The sequence below is a fragment of the Phasianus colchicus genome, chromosome 4, assembly GCF_987193195.1.
Source record: "Phasianus colchicus chromosome 4, bPhaCol1.hap1.1, whole genome shotgun sequence".
NCBI lineage: Eukaryota > Metazoa > Chordata > Aves > Galliformes > Phasianidae > Phasianus > Phasianus colchicus.
Window position 1 is genome coordinate 57259409 of NC_143439.1, and position 24206 is coordinate 57283614.

The window sequence follows — 24206 nt, forward strand, 5'->3', positions numbered from 1 at the left end:
CAATACATGTTTCTTAAATGGTAAGGGATCTGTCCTAAATTCTAGCTTAGTTTGATAAGGGTTTGCAGACTTTCATTAAAAATAATGAGACAGAGATTCAGAGCTTAATCTACTGTAGTCAGATACCTAGAATAACTGTAGTACAACTGAAATGTATGAATTTATGATGGGTGCTCTGGAAGTAATGCCTCCTATTGGCCCACCATATCAGAGGTGCATGGTGGTGATATGGCTGTGTAGAAGTTGAGTGTTCCTTCTAATACTCCACTAAATTGTGTTGCTGTGCAACAGATGGCAGCAGAAAGGCAGTCTGACAAAATAGTATCTGACACAGAAGTATGTATGAAGCAAAGATGTATAATTGAATTCGTCTGTGAGGAAAAAATGGCACCCACTTACATCCATCAATGCTTGCTGAATGCTGATGGAGCCTGAACAGTGGATGTGAGCACAGTGAGGTGGTGGGTGGTGCATTTCAGCAGTGGTGACAATGGGTCGCCCCCACTGGTGCAGATCTTTATGAATGTGCCACAAAGGTTCTTGTTCATCACTAGTAAAAATGCATTGCTAATAGTGGTGACTACTTTGAAAACTAGTAGCTGAGAATGTGCTCCATCAAATGTTGTCATTATGCTCTTTGTATTTGTTGTAGTTTCCATGCAAATAAACAGGAGACATTGCTTTCAGAGCAACTTATGTACTTTTCATTTTAAGAAATTTGATTTGAAAGTGATTAAAATGATTAAGAAATGTGATTTGAATAATGGGCCGTATAAGCTAGGCTAGACTTCAAAAATACCCAAAGAAATAAGTACTGTTAACTATGTCTTACCAATAAATGTGTACTAGGTTACAACAAAACTTAGTTAACAGAATTGTTAGATGTGTATCTTGTTCTCTGAATCCACTTTTACATGTTTAAAACATCTAGCTTTTTTTCCTTCTTTTAAGACTGTGAGCCAGAAGAGCTAACTGACTGGTCTATGGATGAGAAATGTTCCTTTTGTAATTTACACAAAGAAACAGTCAGTGTAAGTATGAACATATTTAGCATGACTCCCCACCTAATTTTCAATATAAGAGTAGGAATCAGAGAACTGAATTTTGCAAATAAGTTAATAATGCATTTTGACTCAAGATAGTTTAGCTAAGTGTAGAAGTAAAATTATTTTTAGTGGTTTGTTATTTCATAGCTCAGTAACTTAATTATATGTTGTACTATCAACAAACCAACTTCTGAGAGATCTTATAATTTTCATATCCCTTCTAGGATCGTGCATCAGTTATCGGTTCTTCACAGTCAACGCCTACAGAGGAACTTTCATCTCAGGGCCAGTCCAACACTGATAAGATTGAATGCCAAGCAGAAAACTATCTAAATGCACTCTTTCGAAAGAAAGGTAACGAAAGCATGTCTTTATTAAGAGATAACTTGAATCTGGAAAAATTGAATAATTTACGTTTGACTTGGATTCTAAAGTACTTTTATTAATGTACTGAGCACTGTTTCTTTGTTCTTTATTTTTCCCCAGTCTTTACTTAATTCAATATCAGCAAATCAAGCACTACTTCTCTTCTAACTTGCCACTGTTTTTAGTCTTGTTGCATTATCTTTTTTTCTCCTGGATCTGTGTTCATTATCTCTCTTCTCTGTGAGCTAATTATTTCATTCTCTGCCAACTCCGCTATTCTCTGGAATTCTTAAGCACTAAATTGCTTTCACTTCACAACAGGAGAACTCTCTCTTTTAAGTGAGAGAATGTTACATTCTTACAAATTACAAAATAGCATTTGGGGTGTTCTTACTTCTCAGAGTTGCAACTTTCAAAACATTCAAGTTTGTGTTTGAAACTTAATGCTGAAACAATGTTTAGAAGCTCTTTCCTTCCTTGTCTGCTCTCATTCTTTGGCAGTTGGCAAGTATATGAGCAACTAAAAGCTGGTTCATGTAGATTACTTTCCAGTAAGCTAGTCACTATTGAGAGAAGTAAAAATACTCATTTTCTTCCTGGAGCTTCTGTGTAAGGAACGTTACTGTAGGTTCACTCATCATCTGCTTTATATAGTGTATAATCAAAGAATATTAAGATGTTATAATAATGAAATAAACAAGAGAGTTAGGCAAAGCAAGAAAAGAAAATAGATAGGATGCTTACCCATATTGTGGGCTTACTCAGGAAACACCAGTGGAGTGGATCTTCAGAAGAGAGAACCTTCCCCACTGGTAGCCAGCTCCTAAATGGGTCTAGGAGAGGTGGAGCCAGACTCCACCCCTTCCTGCAGCACAGGTGAATTGCTTTCACCTGTGCTCCCCTGGCTGACTCATTGCTTGCCTCAGGTGACTAATCAGAGGTTCAGGCTGTGACTCAGCAGTTCCTATACACATGGCTGTATTGGGGGTCTAATAAGTGTACTTAAATGCCAGAATAGGTGAGTATTACAGCCCTCCCTTGCTTTTTCAAAGAAGTAGAGCAAGTCAGTGACTCTTTATGCACAGACTGGGGGGGTGAGGAGTGAGGGGAAGTAGTTAATTTTATCTCCTTTACTTTCTTTTATCAGGAGAAGATTACTATGCCTTTGAACCTGGGATGGGTATAATCTTTTTCTGTACAGGGCACACCTGTTCAGCCCATGATTTGCTTATGAATTAAAAGAAATTTGGATGGAGTGCAGCAGCATTTTGAGTCTGTCTTTGTTCCTTGGCTTTGCTTAAAATTGGTTATTTTCCATTTGAAATAAAATATTATCACCTCCATATTTCTGGAACTTTTATTATAAGCTGGTCTCTTGATTAGATTATATGGCGTCTCCCTTGGCAGTTATTTCTTTAAATTTCTACTTCCTCAGGACTTTTCTTGGTCTCTTGATGTACAGTGTTTTCCAGCATTACTTTATTCATAGAACCATACTAATTCATAGAACCATAGAATATCCCAAGTTGGAAGGGGCCCACAGAAATAATGAAATTCAGCTACCAGATCAACACTGAACCACACCCAAACCAAACTGTGTTTCATTGTCCAAACAGTTCTAGAATTCTGGTAGGCTTGGTACTGCATCCCTGCTCTGCAGACTGTTTCAGCAGTTGAATTCACCTCTTAGTGAATAACCTTTTCCTAATACCCAACTTGACATTTCCATGGCACAGCTCTGTGTTGGATCCTGTTAGTTTTGCCAGAGAGAAGAGGTCAGGGCCTGTCCCTCCACTCCCCTCATGAGGAAGTTGTAGGCTAACATGAGGTTTCCCCTCAACTTCCTCTTCTCTGGTCTAAACAAACCAAGGGCCATCAGCTACCTACTGCTCATGCACCATACCACTAAGCAATATATCTGAAAACCAGATGCTTTCTTCCTAAGTATATCATTGTTCTTTGTCCATTGGTGAGCAGGAAAAACTTTTTACTTAATGATTCTGTGACTGGTTATATTTAAGATTGGAGAAGACCTCCAAAATCATCTTGTCCAAAGGCCGACCCATCACCATCCCACCCATTAAACCCGTGTCCCTAAGTGCCACCCTTTTTTGAAAACCTCCAGGTGTAGGGACTCTGCCACTTCCCTGGGCATCATTTGCTGATGAAGTTTTTCCTAATATCCAACCTGAACCAGCCTGGCACAACTTAAGGCTGTTACCTCTTATCTCTAGTTAACCTGGGAGAAGAGACCAGCTCCCACTTCACTACAGCCAACTTTCACGTAGTTGTAGACAGCTGTGAAGTCTCCCTTAAGCCTTCTCCAGGCTAAACAATCCCAGTTCCCTCAGCTGCTTCTCATAAGACCTGTGCTCCAGACCTCTCGCTAGCTTCGTTGCCCTTCTCTGGATGCCTCTTGGGTATCAATGTCTTTCTTGTAGTAAGTATCCCAAAACTGATGACAGTACTTGTGGTACAGCCTCATACAGAGGGATGATAACATCTTTAGTCCTGCTGACTATGTTATTTCTTACACAAGTCAGGGTGTTGTTGGCCTTCTTGGCCTCCTGGGCACAGTGCTGGCTCATGTTTGGCTGGCTGTGGACTAACACCCCCAGATCCTTTTCTTCTGTGCAGCTTGCCAGCTGCTCTGCCACAAGTCTGTAGCATCTTTGATCACAACAGTAGAGTGCTGTTGTGATCAAAGTGCAGAATCCCACTTCTGGTCTTACTCAAGCTCATATTATGGGCCTCAGCATCAATCCAGCCTATTCAGATCCCTCTGTAGGACCTTCCTACCCTCAGACAGATCAGCACGTCTCCCTAGCTTGATGTCATCTGAAAACTGAGGGTGAACTCAATCCAGATCATAAGTAAAGATATTGCACGGGGACAGTCCCATTATTGTCCCCTGGGGAGCACCGCTAATGACTGGCTACCAACTGGATTTAACTTCATCACCACTGCTTTCTGGGCCTGGCCATGCAGACAGTTTTTTTCTCCAGCATACCTGTCCAAGTCATTTGCTGCCAGCTTTAAGTTGCATGAAAATACATCTTTTTTTTTTTTTTTTGTCCTTCTGTTTGTTGATCAGTCAAGCTGACTAAACTAATAATGAGATGTGGTAAAAAGTAAATGGCTGTATTGTTTTTAACCTGCTGGTGATTTACAGTGAGGTGAGCAAGTTTATATGTGGAAACAAGGATGTTGCTGGGACAATTTGGCTGTTAATGTGGAGTCGTTCATTTTTGTGAAAGCGGGAGAGCTGCAGTGTGTACAGAAAACATTGATAGGCAAACTGCTGTAGAATACAGATTTGAGTAGCTACAAGTTATTTAAGGTACACTAACTGAGGAAGCTTTAATCCTAAGTGTGAGCTTTGAATCAGAATAAATCATTACAGTTAGTCATAACTGCATATCATCTTTACTACTGCCTTCACTTGTATTCTGGCTAGAATCTTGTCAAAATCAAAAACAGAAATTGCTAGGCTATAACATAAGGGAAGACTAAGTGACACATCTGTATTTTATATTAGGAGAGTCTACAAAGATCTGAGAGAAACTAGTGGGACATCAGAGCTACCTTTTACTCCATCTTCTTAGAAACTTTTCTGCTGGGTATTTGTATGTGCACATGCAATCAGTGGAATAAATGTAGCTGCCTTATGGTATAAGCCTTCTGTCTGAAAAATGGAAGCTTAAGCGGATGTAGAATAATAGAATGGCTTAGCTTAGAAGGGACCTTAAAGATCATTTGCCTCCAAGCCCCCTTCTATGGGCAAGGTCACCACCCACTAGATCCTGGATGCGCAGGACCCTATCCAACCTGGTCTTGAATGCCTTTAAGTATGTGGCATCCATAAACTACCCTGGACATCCTGTTCCATTGCCTCATTGTCCTCTGAGTAAAGAATTTCTTCCTAACATCTAACCCAAATTTCCCATCTTTTAGTTTAAAGCCATTCCCCCGTGTCCTATTAGTAGATATAGGCATATCGATTTAAAACTTAAAAGTAGCTATAATTGTGACTCCTGATAAAAACGTCTTAAAATAAAACTTTTTGTTCCTACAAAGCATATCTGGTGCCATCTGCTGATAATAATTAAGAAATATTTGCTAGTGAGACTTAAGTTCAGAGGTCTAGTACTTCTCCCAGAACACATTAAATTGCCTTTTCAAATATTGTATGATTAGTTAAAGATTGTAGCAAAATATAGTGAAGTGTGATGAAGCTTTAACACTGAACTTAAAATCAGGGGTTTTTACCTGCTTTTATTTCATACTTTTTGGTTGTTTGTGTTTGTTTTTAGCTAAGTTGTTGATCAGTAATTTTCTCCACTTGACAGTGGAATTACGGCTTTAGGCAGGTACTCTTGTTCCTAGATAATAATTAATTCTCATGAAGACCAAATGCTACTTGAACATTTAGTAGATTCATTATGCAGGAATCAGAAAATGCCAATAAATGAAGAACACCTGTGTCTGAGTGTTATATGATTGGGAAAGATTTCTTGTATATATTCTCCAGCACTTAGAATTTCCAGAAACTCCTATTAAGTTTTATAAATTTTGGTAGAGTTTCGGTTGAAGGAGTGTCAGAAGATAGGCCTTCAACCAAAAGCAGACTTTTGTAATGCATATGGTCTCTTGAAAATGAATTGTCTAGCATATACTCAGTCTTTGAAAATGGAGGAGCTCCAACTTACCTTGCAAAAGCAGACCAAAAAGCATTGGCAGGAGTCATCTTGGAACAGTCGTCTGTGTCAGCAGACCAAATACATGTATTTGTAATGCTTTGCAGCTTTGCAACACTTTCCTGGTATTTAGAATAAACCCGAAACACTTGTTTTTTCTGTGGGACTGTTGTATGAATGCATTTCTACACAGTTTACATATGATTTAGAACAGGAAAAAGTGTTTTTTTCTCCCAAATGATTTAATTGTTAGCACTTGGAAAATGACAAAGGAAGGTTATTTTAAAACTCAATTGCTTGTAATATTACCACTTATATGAGACCTTTCAAGTTGCTTCAAATTGACACTGCAAACTTGAATCTACAACGTGGATGTCATCTATTATACATGTGAAACAACTTTTTATGATCAACTTCTGAAAACTTCTGTGTGATATAAAAAATAATTTGTAGAATTGCATTTTTAAAATATGTATTTTTAGTTGTTTTTTGAAAGTAGCTTCTCATTATAATCATACTGTATTACTGATGCCTGCCAGACATGCTCTTCCAAGTGACCAGAAAGGAATACTTGTAAGAAGAATTTGCTAGGCATTTTAATTGTGCATGTGAAATCATTGAACATATTCATTGTGCTTATGTGAAATATTCTTTTCAAGGAAAGTGTTTTCATTTTTCTTAATGCATCTATTGCTTGTGTTGTTGTTCTTTTCTCTCCTAGATCTTCCTCAGAACTGTGATCCTAACATTCCCCTAGTTGCTCAGGAATTAATGAAAAAAATGATCCGCCAGTTTGCAATTGAGTACATTTCAAAAAGTAGCAAAATTCAAGAGAACAGAAATGGTTCATCATTTGAACCGAGTCTGATATGTAAAAGTATCCAAATGAACCAAACGGAAAACTCCCTTCAGGAAGAGCAGGATAGCCCTCTAGACCTCACTGTGAATCGAACTCAAGAACAGAATACTCAGCAAGGTAAATATCTCTTATCTGTTTATCTGTATTTTCATGTCATTTACTACCTTATTATATCTTTCTACTTCAAAAATAAAACATTTTTTTAAAAAGTACCAAATAATGTTTTCACTTTCCAGAATAGCAATGAGTCCATAAGAAAAAAGAAATTATTTTAACTGATTAAATAAAAAGCCATTTTAAAAGCATTTTTTCATACTATGTATTTGGTGGTAAATATCCTAGTTTTGTAGTGTGTGCCTTTAAATGTGGTTTGGGAATTTCTCAGCTTTAGAGCACTTAGTCATCTCACTTGTGGCTGTCACAGGTAACAGTAGCTTAAGATTTTGTTGAAGAATTTTCTGAGGAAAGAGAGAATATGCTAGAACTTTAGAGAACAGAGTTCATTCTAACCATTTAATCCTTGGACACTGATTAAGTACAGACAGGTTAGAATGATGGAAAGAGGAATTTTCTGTGCTTAAGACCTAATGCTTACAGATCAGTACAACTTTGTTGAGTGTAAAACAAGAAAAATAAGGCTGTTCATTATCATTTACAAACAGGAAACAATATCTTCTCTTGAGGAATATTGTCATCCAAAACGGATAATAAAATCACAGGAATGCTTTGGACTTTGAACTTGATTTGGAGTAGCAGCAGTTTTCAGGAGGGGTTGTGACTGTCACGTGTAACTGAGAACACTGGCAAAGTCAGCTAGTCTCTGACAAATACAAGGGTCTGTGTTAATCCAGTTATACTGCAGACCACTGTAAAGTGAAACCCATGTGTCATGTAACATACTGCAAGTTAAACAAAGAGAGAATTGTAGAATTAAGGTTTTATGTGTGTATACAGTCTTCAATTAGATGGCGTATCATTTAAAAAAATGAACAGTTTTGACACAGACCTACCTTCTGAATGTGCATTTTCTAGATGAAATTTCAGCATCCTTTTTCTTTGACTGTAGAACCTTTAAGAAATTGCAGAATTCTTGCATTTATTCTGTGTGATCAGCAGAGGCTAGCTCATGTCTGGATTTGGGCACAAATTTACCTTGTGCAGATAAATCCTGTGAAAATGTGTCTTCATAGTGTTTAGAATTAGGTATCTTCAAGCAAAACATCTGAGGCTGAAATAAGTAGTTGCTTGGCAGACAATGTGTTTGGAGAACTTTTTAGATGTTAATCTTGCTATGAAGTTTAGAGCTACTGAAAAAAGAGGAAATATCAATACAACACTAGAAGGAAAAATGTTTTGAGCCATCCAATCTACCAAAGAAGTTGTATTGCACTTCCATTTTTCTATAAGCATATTATTTTAGGACTGTCTTAGTTTTCCACTGTAGTGGTGACAGCAACACAAGCAAAAAAAGATCAAGATGGAAAAAGGCAACCTGTTTGTTTTTATTATGTTCTATGTGCAGAGGCTGCTGAAGAGTTATTTCAGTTAGATGTTGTAAGCGTCTATAAATTATTCTACCTCCTTCTCATGTATTATTGTTCTTTTAATGAAGGCAACTTAAAGGTACCGAAATGTTACATGCTTACAGTAGAGAATTTTGAAACTTGAGATACTGCCCAGATCCTTATGGCATTCATATTATCTACTTGGAACAGCTTTTCCGTGGCACTGTACAGTGATTTAGTTTTAAGAACTAATACGGTGGATGTCCTGCATGGAGCTACAGCAGATACAAAGAGCACAATGACAATGTTTGATAGAGCACATTCTCAGCTACTGAAACACTATTTATCAACATGGTCACCACTGTTAGCAGTGCATTTTTACTAGTGATAAACAGGAACCTTCATGGCACATCCATAAAAATTTGCACCAGTGGGGGTGACCCATTGTCACCACTGCTGAAACGTACCACCCACCACCTCACTGTGCTCACATCCACTGTTCAGGCTCCATCAGCATTCAGCAAGCATTGATGGATGTAAGTGGGTGCCATTTTTTCCTCACAGATGAATTCAATTATACATCTTTGCTTCATACACACTTCTGTGTCAGATACTATTTTGTCAGACTGCCTTTCTGCTGCCATCTGTTGCACAGCAACACAATTTAGTGGAGTATTAGAAGGAACACTCAACTTCTACACAGCCATACCACCACCATGCACCTCTGACGTGGTGGGCCAGCATAATGAAACAGGAGTAATTACTTCCAGAACAGCTCTCATATAATACTGCTCTTTGGGTAGCGTTATGAAATTGATTAAAGTTTTCATCTTTTAATTCAGTTATTAAAAAAAGCTAGCAAATAACATATAACTCTTTCTTCAGTCAGTACACTCATAAATACAGTACCATTATTTGCTCCCTTTCTAGAAGTTTTTGATGATCTTGTATTCATGACAATTACAATTTCCAAATGAAATGACAGTAACAGAATAGGAAGTTTAAATCACTACATTTCTCAAAAAAAAAAAAAAAAAAAGATTTTTAAAAAATGTTGAAAAGTTGAAATCTTTTCAATTTGAATTCTATCTCTCTTGTGAAGCAGGGAATAGCCTAAAACGTAAAGACTTCAGGTTGATTTTTTTAAAATTAGACATTCTTTAAAATTGCAGATCTTAGTAATAAATGCATGTCTTTTTCCTTTATTATGGAAATGACTATTGGATTCAAGAGGAAATTTTAGGCTTTATTTTCCAGATCACAAGAAGCACTTTCTTGCACTGAACAGATCCTAGTGTTCAGTACTGAGAAAAGGTCATCCAGATGTCCTCAGGGGCAGAATCTACCTTGACCTCAAAGTTTCTTACCTTCCTTGGCTATCTGTAGCCTGTCTCTGAAGAACTCTTATAATATTCAGGTTTGTCACTTCCAGCACTGCTTGTTGCCAGAACCTCTGTGTATTGGGTTTATGTGGCACTTTTCATAATGGGAGGGCTTTAGGGATGGCCTCTGTGAGACAATGCCAGGTGTTACCTCATCCCAGGCCCAGCTACTTCAGCAGCAGATCCTCCACAGGCCAAAGGGGAGTGCAACAGCTATGTTTGTGGCATCTCTTTGAAAATACATTTAAGAGACTGGCTTCTTGATTTCTACATTTGAATCATATTGAAACAATTCCAGACACTTAAAAAGAAAGATGTATTATTTTAATACACTGTTCTCATAGTATATATTGGGAAAAATACTATGTGTTTTGAAGGTATGCATACTACGGTTCAAAAAAATAAATTGTGTAAACTGCAAAATGTATTCAAGAGACAGAGTGTAATAATTTTATATGAGAAGGTGAATGTAGGGACAGGGTTTAGGTTTCCATTTCTTCTTTGGCTGTCAGTAGTGGTAGCAGCTAAACTTCCAATCAGTTGCTCATTTGCTGCTTCTTCAGCAGCATAGGGGGAATAATAAGAACAGGAAAAAAGCATTGGAGTAAGGATTGTTTTACCATCATGGACAAATCTAAGATTTATAATAATAGGCAGTAATTTAACCCAGGTACAAGAAAACAAAGCAAATACATTAAAATGAATACCTTTTCTCAACCTTTTCCCTTGCTAACTTTCACTCCTGATTCTTGTGCAAGCCTACCTCTTTACCACTTTTGATGTTATCCATTCAAAAAAAATGGGGGATGGGATTCATAATCAGTACATAGGGGTTTCTCCCTGTGGTTCCTCCTTCCTCATTTTTTCTCTGCAGTTGGAGTTCCCTTTGCTGTTTCTCATCCTTTTAGTTCCCTCTTTCTTTTTGTCCCATGTTTTTTGTCCTTTCTTCAATTCGTTTTGCCACAGGAAGCCACCAGCTAGATTGGGCTCAGCTTTGCCCTGCAAATTTACCCTGAATTTGTTGGAGCTGACTGGAATTAGCTGCAATGGGCCAGCCCCTGATCTCTCCTTACAGTAGTTACCCCTGCAGCTCAGCCCCACTTTGTCATATACACGCCATATATAGTCATATATTTTCCATGTGCCAGTGTTTTGCTTTATAAAATTACATATCAGGTCAGCAAAAATTGGCTAGTCAAGGTGGTAGTTAACAAAAATTAATAAATAATAGATTTAATAATGTGATAATAAATTAATAGTAAAAGTTGTTTGAGCTCTTACAAGTAGTTTTCTGAAGCTTATCAGAAGGGAAAAAAAAAAAACAACAGACAAGGGGCTTTGTTTGCACAGTTAATTATAAACATCTGGAACTGGTGTGACAAAAGGTTTTAGAGATTGGCAGTGTCAGTGGGTTCAAAGAAAGGCCTTATGCAGCTTCCCAGCAAATAGATCCAAGGCCAGATTATGAAGACAGTAGTAAGTAAGAGATCTCTGAGGTCTGGCAGTTGCTGGGACAGTAAGAGAGGCATGCAGTGCAGGTGGAGTCCAGGCTGATGTGTTCTCCTGTGCTAGGAGTGGAATTTCTGATATGTCTGGAGTTAGAGGACTGAGTAGAGTAGATCATCTGACTTTAAATAGATAACTTGTGAGAGATTTCCTGAAACCCAGAAAATAAGATATTTGCTAAAATGACTGCTGAAATATGTATGGTAGGAACTCAAGGGTTCCAATAAAGGCCTATTTTTTCTGCTTCTCTAACCTTGCTAGTTTGGAGGAGACTCAAGTTATTGTTCTCCTGTTTGTTTTGAAGAAGTTTAGTATACCTTGGTATTTTTGTACCTGATTATGTGATGCTGAGAAGTCAACAAAGCAGTGCTAAAGCCATTTCTTTGAAGTTCAAAATCATCTGATTTACAGCATAAAAAATTTCATTGGAATACCACAAGAAGCAGACCTGAAAAACTTGTAGCAATTTTTCTGTATTATCTAATTTTTCATAATATTTGTTAATGAATACTGTCCTGGTAATTGTCATGTTTTTAGCTGAAGAGTGGAAGTAATTCTGTAGCTCTTATTTGAATCACCTTATATAGTTTTTTCTGGTCCTGATGTCATTTTCTTCCTGTCCAGAATTCTTGTCTAAACCATCTGGTTTGAGTGATTCGATAGAAATAATAGAAAATGCAGAAATAATAGAAAATGCTGTTTTGGTTTAAATAAATAATAGAAAATGCTGTTTTGGTTTAAAATGTCCTATTCATACCTTGCAAGTAATTTAGGTTTTCAGGGTTCACTGTTCAATATGGTTTTTGTTCTTCAATACTAGAAAACTATGTGATTTGGGCCCCATATTAGTGCGATAGCTGAAGGATGAGTTGCATCTGCTCCATTCTTTGTGTTTTCAGTAATGTACCAGGGAAGAAGCATGATCTCAAGGGGCACTGCTTTTCAAGCAGATTCCTGTTTGTCATGGAGAAAATAATGTGCATAAAATTACTAGAGTATGTGTGAACAGCAAATCACAAGAAAAATTTTGTTAAGCTGAGAAAATAATCTTGCTGAACCCAGTCAGTGATGATTTACCTGCTCTTTTGTGCATATAACAAATCTCTCACATTTCTCTTTCGCTCTTCTTGCTGAGGATCGCCTTTTCATAATCTTTAAGGTCTTTTCCAATCTGAGTAATTCTATGATAATGATTCTATTATAGAACATAGTCTTCAGGGAAGTGCCATACACATATTTAATACTTGCATTTTCTGTGTTGGATATTCAGCTATCTTGAACCTGAAATGATTCTTCAGTCTGGTTAACTTTTAGGGGCCCAAAATGTATCTAATTTTCTTGCTATAGCAGTATATTTTCAGTACTGTGCTCTTTTTAGTGATTTTTACAGCTTACTCAGGGCTTTTGTTGTCAGAGGCACTTATGAAAAACAGGAGATAGAAATGATATGATCTGTTCAGATTTTGTCATGGAATCTTTCCAGAGCCTTTGACTTTCTCTCAAAGAATCTTGTTAGCTTCAATTCCTTTGTACGTTGATTAGACAGAGCTATTCAGGTTGGTTATCTTGATATTTCGAAGTCTTTAGCAAAACATTCTATTTCAGTTACAGGTTAATTTGTTTTTTTCAGCCGTGTATCTCAGAGTATGTTTTCATTTTGCTGTTTGTTTTGATTTTAATCTATACCTGGTGTTCTTTTGTTCTTAGTAGTCAGGTGATAGTGATCTAATGATTAACTCTTTGCAACCTGATGAGTTGTGAACTTTGAGGTAGTTTTCTGGAGTATTTTTTCTAGTGATTTTGTCCAGTGATCTCTTCTAAGCATTTTATGTCATGCTGCCTGGACTATTAATTAACTGAAGGTGAAAATTGTGAAAGCAAATGCACAAACAAAGGCTAACATAGTTTCTACCACTAGGAGTACACAACAGATGAGATCTGTCTGTTGCACAGGAGTTGAGAATATTTTACAGCTGGGTAGGCTGGATAGTCCCTGCAGAATATTTCTGCTGTGATTTTAATTGGCTTTTCCTTCTGAAATATTACTGCTTCAGAAAGCTTGATTTAGCATTAACTATAGTGCTTCCTTTACAATCCCAAGAGTTTAAGGAAGACTTTGAAGAGAACAAGTTTAGGAGGAAAGGGACATCTTGAAAAGTACTTATAAATATATTTATAAATATTCTTTCCCCTGATCTACCATGCTAATTTTTCTCTTATTTCCAAGATTGTTTGGCAAAAACAGTCAAAAGCTGTTTTAAGCAGACCAAAACAAATAGCTGTATTTACTTCCTTCACAAAACTCTTAGCAGTGTGGGCAATAAAGCAGAATTAACCTAAGAATTTTTCTGAATTCTCCTTTGAGTGCTGGCATTTGGGAAATTCAACCAGTGTTTCATGTTGTACATCCAAGGCTATGGGAAAACATATGCAATTGGTTAATATTTTAGAAATAACATAAAAATGACACTACTGTAAAAAGGTCAAGCAATGACATGGCTTGTGAGTGTTGAAACTCAAAATTAGATTCATAAAGCTCAGACTCACAACCAGTCCAAGTTTGAAACAGAGAATCAAGGAAGGCAGGTATGAAATTGTGTGTTTAGGGGATTTATCTATAAATTAAATGTGGTTTAAAAATAAAAGCCAAAAAAAGCAACCTAACCAATAATTAGAAGGAAGTTTTCAGCTAATGAAGAGATTTGCTAATTTTCAATGTTACTAAATGTTGATTTAAAATAAAATACATTTTTCTTTTTCAATACTTGATAAGTTTCAACATCCAGCTATAAATTTTGAATATAACATTTGCCAGTGTCTTGACAGAGTTAATTCTCACCCCAGTTTAGGTCTTTCTGGTTCTGTAGACACATCATTACATCTGTGTGGGGGCAGCAGGTGTGTATGAGTAAACAAACAGCTGGAACTTTTAAAGACATAGGTCCCATATACTGAAAACATGGCTTGAGCTCACTTTCTTCCCATTTGTTCGGATACTACTACTGTTCCTTTCTCATCCAGTAGCCTGGTCTGATCTCAGAACAAGAGATTGGTCTAGAGATCTCCTGAGTTACCATTCTAGCCTGAATGATTCTGTAAATCTATGATTTAATTAGGTTCATTTTAATTTCATTATCAGATTTGTTTACACTATGTGTATACAAAATAATATGAAGCTCATTGCCTTGGAAGTAAACAGTGCAGTGTCCATGCATACATGGTTTTTAGGAAGAGTCTCGTGTTTCTGCTTAAAACAGATTCTTCTTTTAAATTTTATTATTTCTGTGTGAGTTTTTGTTTTTCTTTCTTAATTTTAGACAATTTTACCATAAATCATCCAAAATCATTTACAGACAGCTGATACTGTGAAAAAAATAAGGCGTCAGAAATTTTACAGGATAAATCTAACTGCTTAAAAATTGTTACATAGGTACAAATGATTGGTAAAAAAAATTCTGAGATAATCCTTAAACTGCTGTCATGACTACTCTTTGCATCACTATTCTTTGCAGGGGATGGAGTGTTAGATCTCTCTACAAAGAAAAACGCAAGGTTGGAAGAGCCAAAATACGATCCCTTGTGTTCTGAAAACTCGGTGTCTGGGTAAGCAATTTTTAGGACTCTCTTTGGCTTATGTAAAAGAAAATCGAGTTTTCTCTTACTTCTCTGAAGTCAGGTTTTACGTTCATAGCATATTAGTATATACTGACACACACGTGTGGTTTATATTTTTCTTTCAAAAGAATTTGTGTCACTCATAAGTGTGTGTCTATGTATATATCATATGTTTCATTTGTCTTTTTTATTTTTTTCTGTTTAAAGAAAAGTTATCAGAACAATCACCAAACTTTAGTTCATGTTACTAAAAATGAACTGAAAACTGATTATGTAGACACAATGAAAGTAGTAGGACAGTAGAAGAGAATGCAAATTTATTCTTTCAGAGTTCACTTAGGAAACTGCAGTTTTTGACAAAAAAAAGAAATGTTAATATTTAGATTTAAAACATTCTTCAACTAACATGAACAAGTTAAATGACTATTATTTGTAATACTCCTTAATATGAGCAAGAGAATGCGCGCGAGAGAGAGAGCTCTTAATCATCATATTTATACTTACATCATGGTTCTGGCTATGGTATGTGGTGGCAAATAGTTAAATTTTTTTATCCAGCAAGAAAAATGTTGCCTCTGCTGCAAGCTACCACTAATCTAGAGAAAAGCATTGTTTTGTTGGATTTTGTTATGATTTTGGCATCCTCCTATCCACTAGCCATAGCAGGACCCTTTTTTGTCACCTGTACGTCTTACAAATAACTTATTACAAATAGGAATACAATAGCAGTACTTGTTGGATGGTGTAAAATGCATTTTATTAATTTGCTGATATGAAGAAGCTTTAGAAATTGATATGACTTTGTAATTAGCTGTAAGTAGTGGCTAGAAGTTTATAAAACTGTGTTTCAATGGACTTGATTGTTAACTATGACACTTTACCTTATGGTTGTAGAAAGCCTAGTTTGTGTAAGTCTGGGATGTTTGTGTGTAGTTATGTATTTATTGCTGAAAATTTTCTATGAGGGGGTTGACTCTTTTATTACTTGTTTAGCGGTAACGTCACGTTTCTACTAACAAAAACTCCTTCAGGATTTGGGTATTTAATGGAACGTTAATTGTATAATTAAAATTATAACAGTGTTGCTCTGCAAGCATGTGAACAAGGGAATATAACAAGCACATGAGAATATTACCAAATACTGAGATAGGATATAAAGTTCTTGGAAGGGCTGCTGTAGAAGCCACCGTATGATTTTTGATGCACTGTCCTACCAGAACTGTAACATTTTGCTAGGATAATCATTTAACTACCACATCTCAAAGGCTTAAAAGTATCAGAAGCAGTGATGTTACCGAAGCAAGGAGTATAATAAAGGAGTGGACCCTTCCCTTCCATAGCTGTGTGAGAGTCTCTCATACATCAGTTTACCATCGTTTCATTCCATCCATCCAGGAGACTACACAGACACAGAGAGGACTATGTGGAAAGAAGTGCTGAGTTTGCAGATGGTTTGCTCTCAAAAGCTTTGAAAGACATTCAGTCTGGAGCACTGGACATAAATAAAGCAGGCATACTTTATGGCATACCTCAAAAAACTTTACTTCTCCACTTAGAAGCCTTACCAGCAGGAAAGCCTGCACCTTTTAAAAACAAAACTCGAGATTTCAATGATAGTTATTCATTTAAAGACAGTAAAGAAACTTGTGCAGTCCTACAAAAAGTAGCCTTGTGGGCAAGAGCTCAAGCAGAGCGCACAGAAAAAAGTAAACTCAGTCTACTTGAAACCTCAGAATTAAAATTCCCAACAGCTTCCAGTTACCTCCACCAATTAACTCTGCAGAGAATGGTCACACAATTTAAAGAAAAAAATGAAAATCTCCAATATGAAACTACGAATCCTACTGTACAATTAAAAATTCCTCAGCTAAGAATAAGTTCTGTGTCCAAACCACAGTCTGATACTGCTGGTCTTCTGGATGTTATGTACCACGTTTCTAAAACCTCCTCAGTCTTAGAAGGATCAGCTCTTCAAAAATTGAAAAATATACTCCCTAAACAGAACAAAATTGAATGTTCTGGACCTGTAACTCACTCAAGTGTTGATTCCTACTTTCTGCATGGGGACCTCTCTCCTTTGTGTCTTAATGCTAAGAATGGGACGGTAGATGGAACCTCAGAAAATACAGAAGATAGTTTGGATCGTAAAGATAATAAGCAGCCAAGAAAAAAACGTGGCCGCTATCGGCAGTATGATCATGAAATAATGGAAGAAGCAATTGCAATGGTAATGAGTGGGAAAATGAGTGTTTCCAAAGCACAAGGAATTTATGGGGTACCTCACAGCACTTTAGAATATAAAGTAAAAGAAAGATCTGGAACATTGAAGACTCCGCCGAAGAAGAAACTCCGTTTACCAGACACTGGCTTATTTAATATGACAGATTCAGGGACTGGCAGCTGCAAAACCAGTAGCAAGCCTGTGTAGAATAATTGTTAGCAAATTGTTTTGTGTGTGTGTGTGTATGTATGTCTGTATACACACACAGTGTGAGAAATACATATGTTCACTCTGACAGGAGACGTGAAATGATACAGTTCAAAAACCACATACATGCCTTTTGAAAAATAGTTTTATTCAGGGTTTTCACTGTGGACAGAATTATAGAGTTCCTCACTTAATTCTGATAGTGTGTATTTAATATAATCCTTGTATAAATAGGTGAAAAGATTCAGGTTTTATTTAGTAGTCAATAGCATAAAAATGTTTTGGGAGAACGAGTATTTGTCATGTGAAGCATAATTTTTAATTGATGAAGAACCACTCTACCCATTCAACAAACCATCTTATTACAGAAATACGCGATCTATGGTTAGCAAACTTACAAACTTCACAGAATACTTGCAATAAATTGTAAGTAACTCAGATTATACAAATCAAGGGATTTTTTTAAAAAGCTAGTTCCTTACCAGGGAGTGAATTTGTGAAGTATTAGTAGGTTATAGTACATTCTGTGAAAGAAAAACAAAAGTTAATCGTTACTTAAATATCCAATACAAGTAAGAAAGAAACATTTCATTACTAAAAATGTGTGTTAGCAGGCATAAACTGCATTTTTTATCATTTTAAGAAAATTTTGTTGGTGGTTTAGAAAGAAATTGGTGTTTACAAAGTGTACACTTACGAAACCCAAGAAATTACTGTAGTTATAGAATTATTAAATATGAAATAAGATGGAATACTTAAGAGCATAACATAATTTAATCCTTATCATAATTTTCCTTTTTAGTTTGAAAAATAAGGTGACCTATAAGGTTTCAAAAGAAAGTTGAAATGCATCTTAGAGCGTGTTCATAATGTGCACAGAATGAGCTTGAGAATGGCTTTTTGTTTTGTTTTCTTTTTTTGTTTTGTTTTGTTTAAACGTGCTGGTTAGTTGATGTTATGACTACTTAAAATTTATTTAAGGATTGTGTCACACTCCTATTGAAAAACCTCACTGTAACTGTAATGTATTTGCTGCTGTGACATTTCAAAACATTTTCAGTTTATCAAAATGAATACCAAGTTACATTATCATTTTGCTAATAACCAAATTTGCAGTTCAGGGTCTTGATAGAAATACAAATATTAAACAGTGAAGCTGTTTTAAAACTTTCAGTAATATAAATTCTTTATAAATTTGGTAGTTAGAAGTTAGGCAGTTCACTTTAAATACGTAACTTTTAATAGACTACAAGGGAGACCAATTACTTTCGTATTACAGTTTTTAAATGGATTTCAAAGTATTCACACTGGACTTTTTATCAAGCTTAATTTTTTCATGGACTATCAAGAAGTACGTGTCTGCATATGAAGAACAGGGACTTACTTCATATATTCAATACAGAACATAAATGCCCTTTTCCTCTCAAAATGTAATTATGTCTGTATGCATCTAATTTGGGATAGAAAAAGACTTTTCTCCAACTTTTATACATTTGGTGCACATACATGCATACATAGATTGTCCATTTTTTCTCTCGCACTTAACTTTTCATATGTATAGGTTAATTATTAAAAAAAAAAAATAGAAAGGGGACATTAGATACATATGGTCTGCATCAGGTAACTTGATTTTTAAATGAATTTGCCATTAAAGTCACTGGAGAGCATACTTGCAATATTAGTGGCAAAATCTAGTCCATATTTATTAACCTTACTGAAAAATAAGAGCTTACACTTTAAAATAGAGTAATCCATAAGAATTTAAGTGAAACTGCAAAAGCAGTGTATCACTTTTTTGGTCTCCAAGATCTATACTGAATCTTCAGTGGTTAAGGTTTACTTGCATATTTCAAAATGAATCCTTTTTTAAGCAGAACTGTACCTGATAACAAGGTCAAAAACAGCAGGTGTCAGGGTCATCTTTCATTTTAAAAGAATTAAGCCATATTTTTTGAGGGCCAGAAGAATTAAATTGTTAATGCATCCCCACTGGAAAGTGAAGTTTAAAAATATGCTAAACATTCAAGATCTGTTTTACTTGCAAAACTTTGGGATTTCAGTACATTGCCTAACATTTGTACCATACTGATGTTTTCTATTCCTCAGACAACATTATAAATTTGAGTCTGAAGTTTATATTGAAGGCAAGTTACAGTACTCTTTTTATATCGTTTAGAAGGTGACCTGACCAAAAATTTAACAGGATTCATAAAATCAGGGATCATTTTACTATTGACTTAACAGTACTCAGTAGTTTTGTATGTAATATTATAATTAATTTTCAACATTTTAGTACTTGTATTTATTTTTTGGTCAGAAATAGTATATTAAAATATTTTTTGATAGTTTATAGATGATACTCAACCTGTAAGTGTTTAAAGGAACAGAATTATTTGTTTCTAATTATTAGGCTAACCTTTGATTACACAACTAAGGAAAGGCAGGGAAATGTGTAGATTCTCCTTCCCCAACCCCTATGACTCCACTAAATATCACTTAAATTACACACTTTGAACTGTTTTATAAATTCTGTTATCAGTCACTACTTAGTAATTGACAATTTCTGAAAATCCATGTTTCAGCAGAATTTTAAATGAAGGCGAAAGCAAGCCCTACATGCTTTCTACTTATTTGAATGTTTCTCAAGTATTTTATATTAAAAAACAGTGCCTCTGTTTTTAGAACTACTGCTCAGTAAAGCTGTTTAAACCATTTCTGGTAGCTAATGACAATTTTATATTAAATTGTATATTAACTTTAGTGAGACTGATTTTTTAGTTGTTTACAGTACAAATACTTGTATTTGTTTTTTAATTGCAGTATTTCCATTGTCGCAGTAATTTAGTAAAACTCTGTGGCTGCCTTGATTTTTGACAGATTTTTGTTAACAACTGATTTTTAGGCAATTAGTTATATTTATGCATAAATCAATTGCACTATAATTCATGAATTATTTATTACAATATTTTCTAATGAATTCCATGTATTTGTCTTGTGTTGTAAATGTACTGTAATTCTGTTTCTTCTTTGTGTTGTTATATTCCTAAATCTAATTGTATGAATTTAATTGTTTAGTTAACGTGTTTCTACGTTGTAATTTGTAGTAAAGCACTTCAATGCTTTTGCACATAAATTTACAACACTGATGTGTGATTGATTTGCTCATTCAGTAAAAACAAAAAAAAAAAAAAGAAAAAAAAAGAAAAAAGAAAAAAAAAAAAGAAAAAGAAATGAAAAACCTGTACGCTGACTCATTTGACTTACTCCTGAGGCATACATTTATTAGTGGATTAAGAGCAAGACCTGTACAAATTAAGCATTTAATGGCAAGTTTACTCTGAGAATTTTATATAGCAGACATAGTAGCTTTCAGGAAGGGTGACTGCTTAAAATTGATGTATTATTCATTAATGAGAAGAATTTCAGAAAGCCAAAGAATCTGAATATAAAATTAGTTTGCAGCTACATATTATTAAAAAACTATGTAGACTCTTAAATGGAACTGAATTTTACTAATAATATAGTTAAAATACAGCTTTTTTTAGATAAATGTGTTTACTTAGTAAAGCCAGAAAACAAACATATCAGTAAGTACACATTTGTTTCTGTAGGAGTTCTGTGGTCAATATGAGTACTTGCAAATGTGTTATGTTCCCATTCTGTTCCTCTTCTCAGTCTTCCAAGACATTGCTAGATTGGTCCTTCTTCCTGTGACTGAGAAATCAGAAGACAGAACTTTAGGGAACGAAGTCTTTTGGGAGTCCTCAAATAGCACTTTTTCTTGAGAGTTTATAAGGAGAAATAGTTACATCTAAAATAGTAGACTGAAAGTCTAGTTCTTAGCCTTATAACATCTCTGCCTTTGAGCCAGTTTTAGACCCCAGTCAGTCATTAATCTATGGTATTAAATGACCCTCCCCTCCATCAGGGAGATAGCATAGTTCCATGCCTCACTTTTTTCTTCAGAGATTTTGGGCACAAAAGGGAGCAGGAGAGCAGCAGGTATTAATCCCTTCCTTCTTTCCCCTCTAAGCCCCTTCATTTCCTACCCACTCTTGCTGGCCTTTTTTTTTTTTTTTTTTTTTTTTGCTTATTTGTAAGATGTGTAAGGCAGTTCTGTAAAGGAAGTGTGCAGTTGCAAAATAGCTCATTCTTCCTTCTATAAATTAATGCTAAAGCTGCTGTATGACAATGCAAATTTAAAGGGCTATATGGAAGAATTAAAGGAATTATAGAAAACTGAAATACAGTTCCATAATTGCAATCAAAAGCTATCATTAGTTTGTTTGAATATGTGGACATCTCTACAGACAGAGACTCTCTTCAAACAAATGTGTTGCTTTAAAGCAGAATGAGCTCTTCTCCCAAATGCTGGTCCCAAACCCCCCAAAGGCAGGGGTTTTCCAGAAACAGAGGTCATTTGGAGCGTGGTAGCATTTTATGATAGGTGAAGTTGTCTGTCAGAAACTAACACGTGTGAAGGGAAAGTGGTTTGTAGTTGTTTCATGTAAGGTTAGGCAGCCGGGAAAGAAAGAATATTAGGACAGTATGCAGTATGTTACTTTTTAATAAATTGATCACAACACGGCAAATTCAGAGCCATTTTGAGGCCTTTGGAAAATGTGATTATTGACTTTGAGAAGGTTTTAGGGTTCTGGAAGTTTCTTCCACCAGTGAAATATCTGAAATAGCAATTACTCACATTATGAATACAAGCAATCTCCATTAAAAGATCTCTAGTGAAATTCAATTAGGCAGAACTTGCAAACCTGAAAAGACAGAGTTAGTCTATAAAAGACTGTGCTGCACTCATCAGTTTGCAAATTACTATGTAACAAATCTACTGTGATTTACAAACAAAATATCCATGACCTAGTGGTGTGTTTGTTTGTTTGTTTTTCACTTCTGTTTAGCTTTTTGATACATTATTTCCTTAAATTCATGGTGATGGGTAGGGCAATTTTCACCTGTAACTGTTTTTATAAGAATATGCTTTATTTTCACAAGCATAGTGATATATTTCAACACCTTGTGACTCCTGAATTCATAGGATGATCTCTAATAAGATGGAACTAGAAGTAATGTTCTAACTCCTCAGTGCAGAGGTGTTTCAAAATGATTTAAATCCTGACATAAAGTGTCCTTGAATGTTTTTATTTTCAATTGCAAGTGCAAAGAGGGGCTTAATATTTTTATGCCTCTGATTTAAACATAATTGCAACTTGAATTAGTAGTATCACTATTATCTTAGACTTCTATGAGTTACCAATATTACCTATTCACAGATTTTCGATATATTCCATTTTGTACCAAATATTTCAAGAGAAGGAGAGAACATAAGGAATTACTATGCATAGTTGGCTGTTTTGAAGCTCTGAACTATAAAATCCATCCGGGACAATAAAACTACAAATTTGCGTGTATAATTTCTATTAAGAAACCTGAAGCTGATTGATGTTAATTACATTGAGTATGAGCTAATTAAAAAATTAGGTAACTTTTATGTAAATATAGTACGTTTAAATAATGTCTGCTCCTTATTCAAAACAATTATAATACCAAACAAAATTAAGTTATTCTAAAGTTCAGGCTTAAATGCAAAAAGTTAAGTGAAATAGTATTAGATCAAAAAGTTAGTGTCATGTTCAGAGTTTGGTGATATGTTTAAACAATACATACTTTTCTAAAACAGAATTCTTCTAATATTTTCTGGTCATGCAATTGGTTTCAGTAAAACATTTGAATTAGGTATTAACTATCTGGTGATAGTTGCTATCCAATTTGTATTTAAATGAAGAAATATTTGTACTAATTTCTACCATGGAAAATTTTCAGCTTTTCAATATAAATGATTGATTAGGTAAGTAGTGACATTAGTTTTAATAATCGATAAAGAATGAATTAAATAGTTAAGGTAGTGTTTCATAAGTGATTTTATTTTGAGTTAATATATTGAGTAAAACTGCTCAGAAGTCTTTCTCAAATATAGACCTACCCTATATTTGAGATGTAATGGATATTAACTTTTGTCAGAGCAGTTCCTTATTCCAGCGGTGATTATCTCTCTCTCTGTATAAGGAAGGAATCTGTGTGTGCATATGTGTGTGTGTAACGTATTGAAGAGCCCTTGGTGCACCACTACAGTTTATTTAAATACCAGAAGGAAAATTTTTATCTGAAAAGAACAGGAACAGTAGCAATGGTTACTTTTAAAATTTTCTATGAGCCTATTAATTGTTCTAGAAGGATGGAGAAAACCCAGTCATTAAAAGAATGTTTAATGACTATCCTAAGAGCATTCAATCTGTTTTGATACGTGAATATCTTAGGAGGTATCTCAGGAGAAATGGATCCATTCTTGCCTCAGCCACAAGCTTGATTTGTGACCTTAGGCAAGTCATTTATCACCCCTCTCTGTGCTTCAACTGCTCAGTTTGTGAAATGGCAGTAACACTGAGCCCCCAGGTTCATGGTGAGGTTTTACTTTATTAACAGCTAAGATGATCTCAAACATCAAGAAGTTAACACTGCTTAATTACATTTAAATACAAGAAGTTGTGTTTTGAGCTATTCTTTATGTTCCATAGTTCTGATTGATTTTCTTCTTATAGTAGGATTACCACACATACATATAACATGCACATCATTTCTAGTGAAACTTGCAAGTTTGAGAGAGTTGTGCAAATAGAACAGAACTGTTTTGCAAACTTCAGGTTTTTAGTTTCAAGCTTAGCCATTGTAACAAACAGTAGATATGGTGTTTTACTGTAATTTATGTTTTGTTTTGATTTGTTTTCATTTT

The 24206-nt window shown here is 35.2% G+C and overlaps 1 protein-coding gene across 8 annotated transcripts in view; it reads left to right on the top strand.

The window, feature by feature from the left end:
- The window catches only part of LCORL (ligand dependent nuclear receptor corepressor like), a 78886-nt gene that overhangs the window by 33225 nt on the left and 21455 nt on the right, over positions 1-24206 (top strand). For 4 of the 8 annotated variants that reach the window (XM_031588420.2, XM_031588419.2, XM_031588424.2 and 1 more), the window contains exons 3-6: positions 952-1031; positions 1271-1400; positions 6831-7085; positions 14874-14964. In XM_031588420.2, coding sequence (XP_031444280.1) covers positions 952-1031; positions 1271-1400; positions 6831-7085; positions 14874-14964 — 556 coding nt within the window. Of the gene's footprint in view, positions 1-951; positions 1032-1270; positions 1401-6830; positions 7086-14873; positions 14965-16371; positions 24189-24206 lie in introns of those variants that run through there. The other 4 variants (XM_090139618.1, XM_090139619.1, XM_031588421.2 and 1 more) reach the window with 3 other exon arrangements.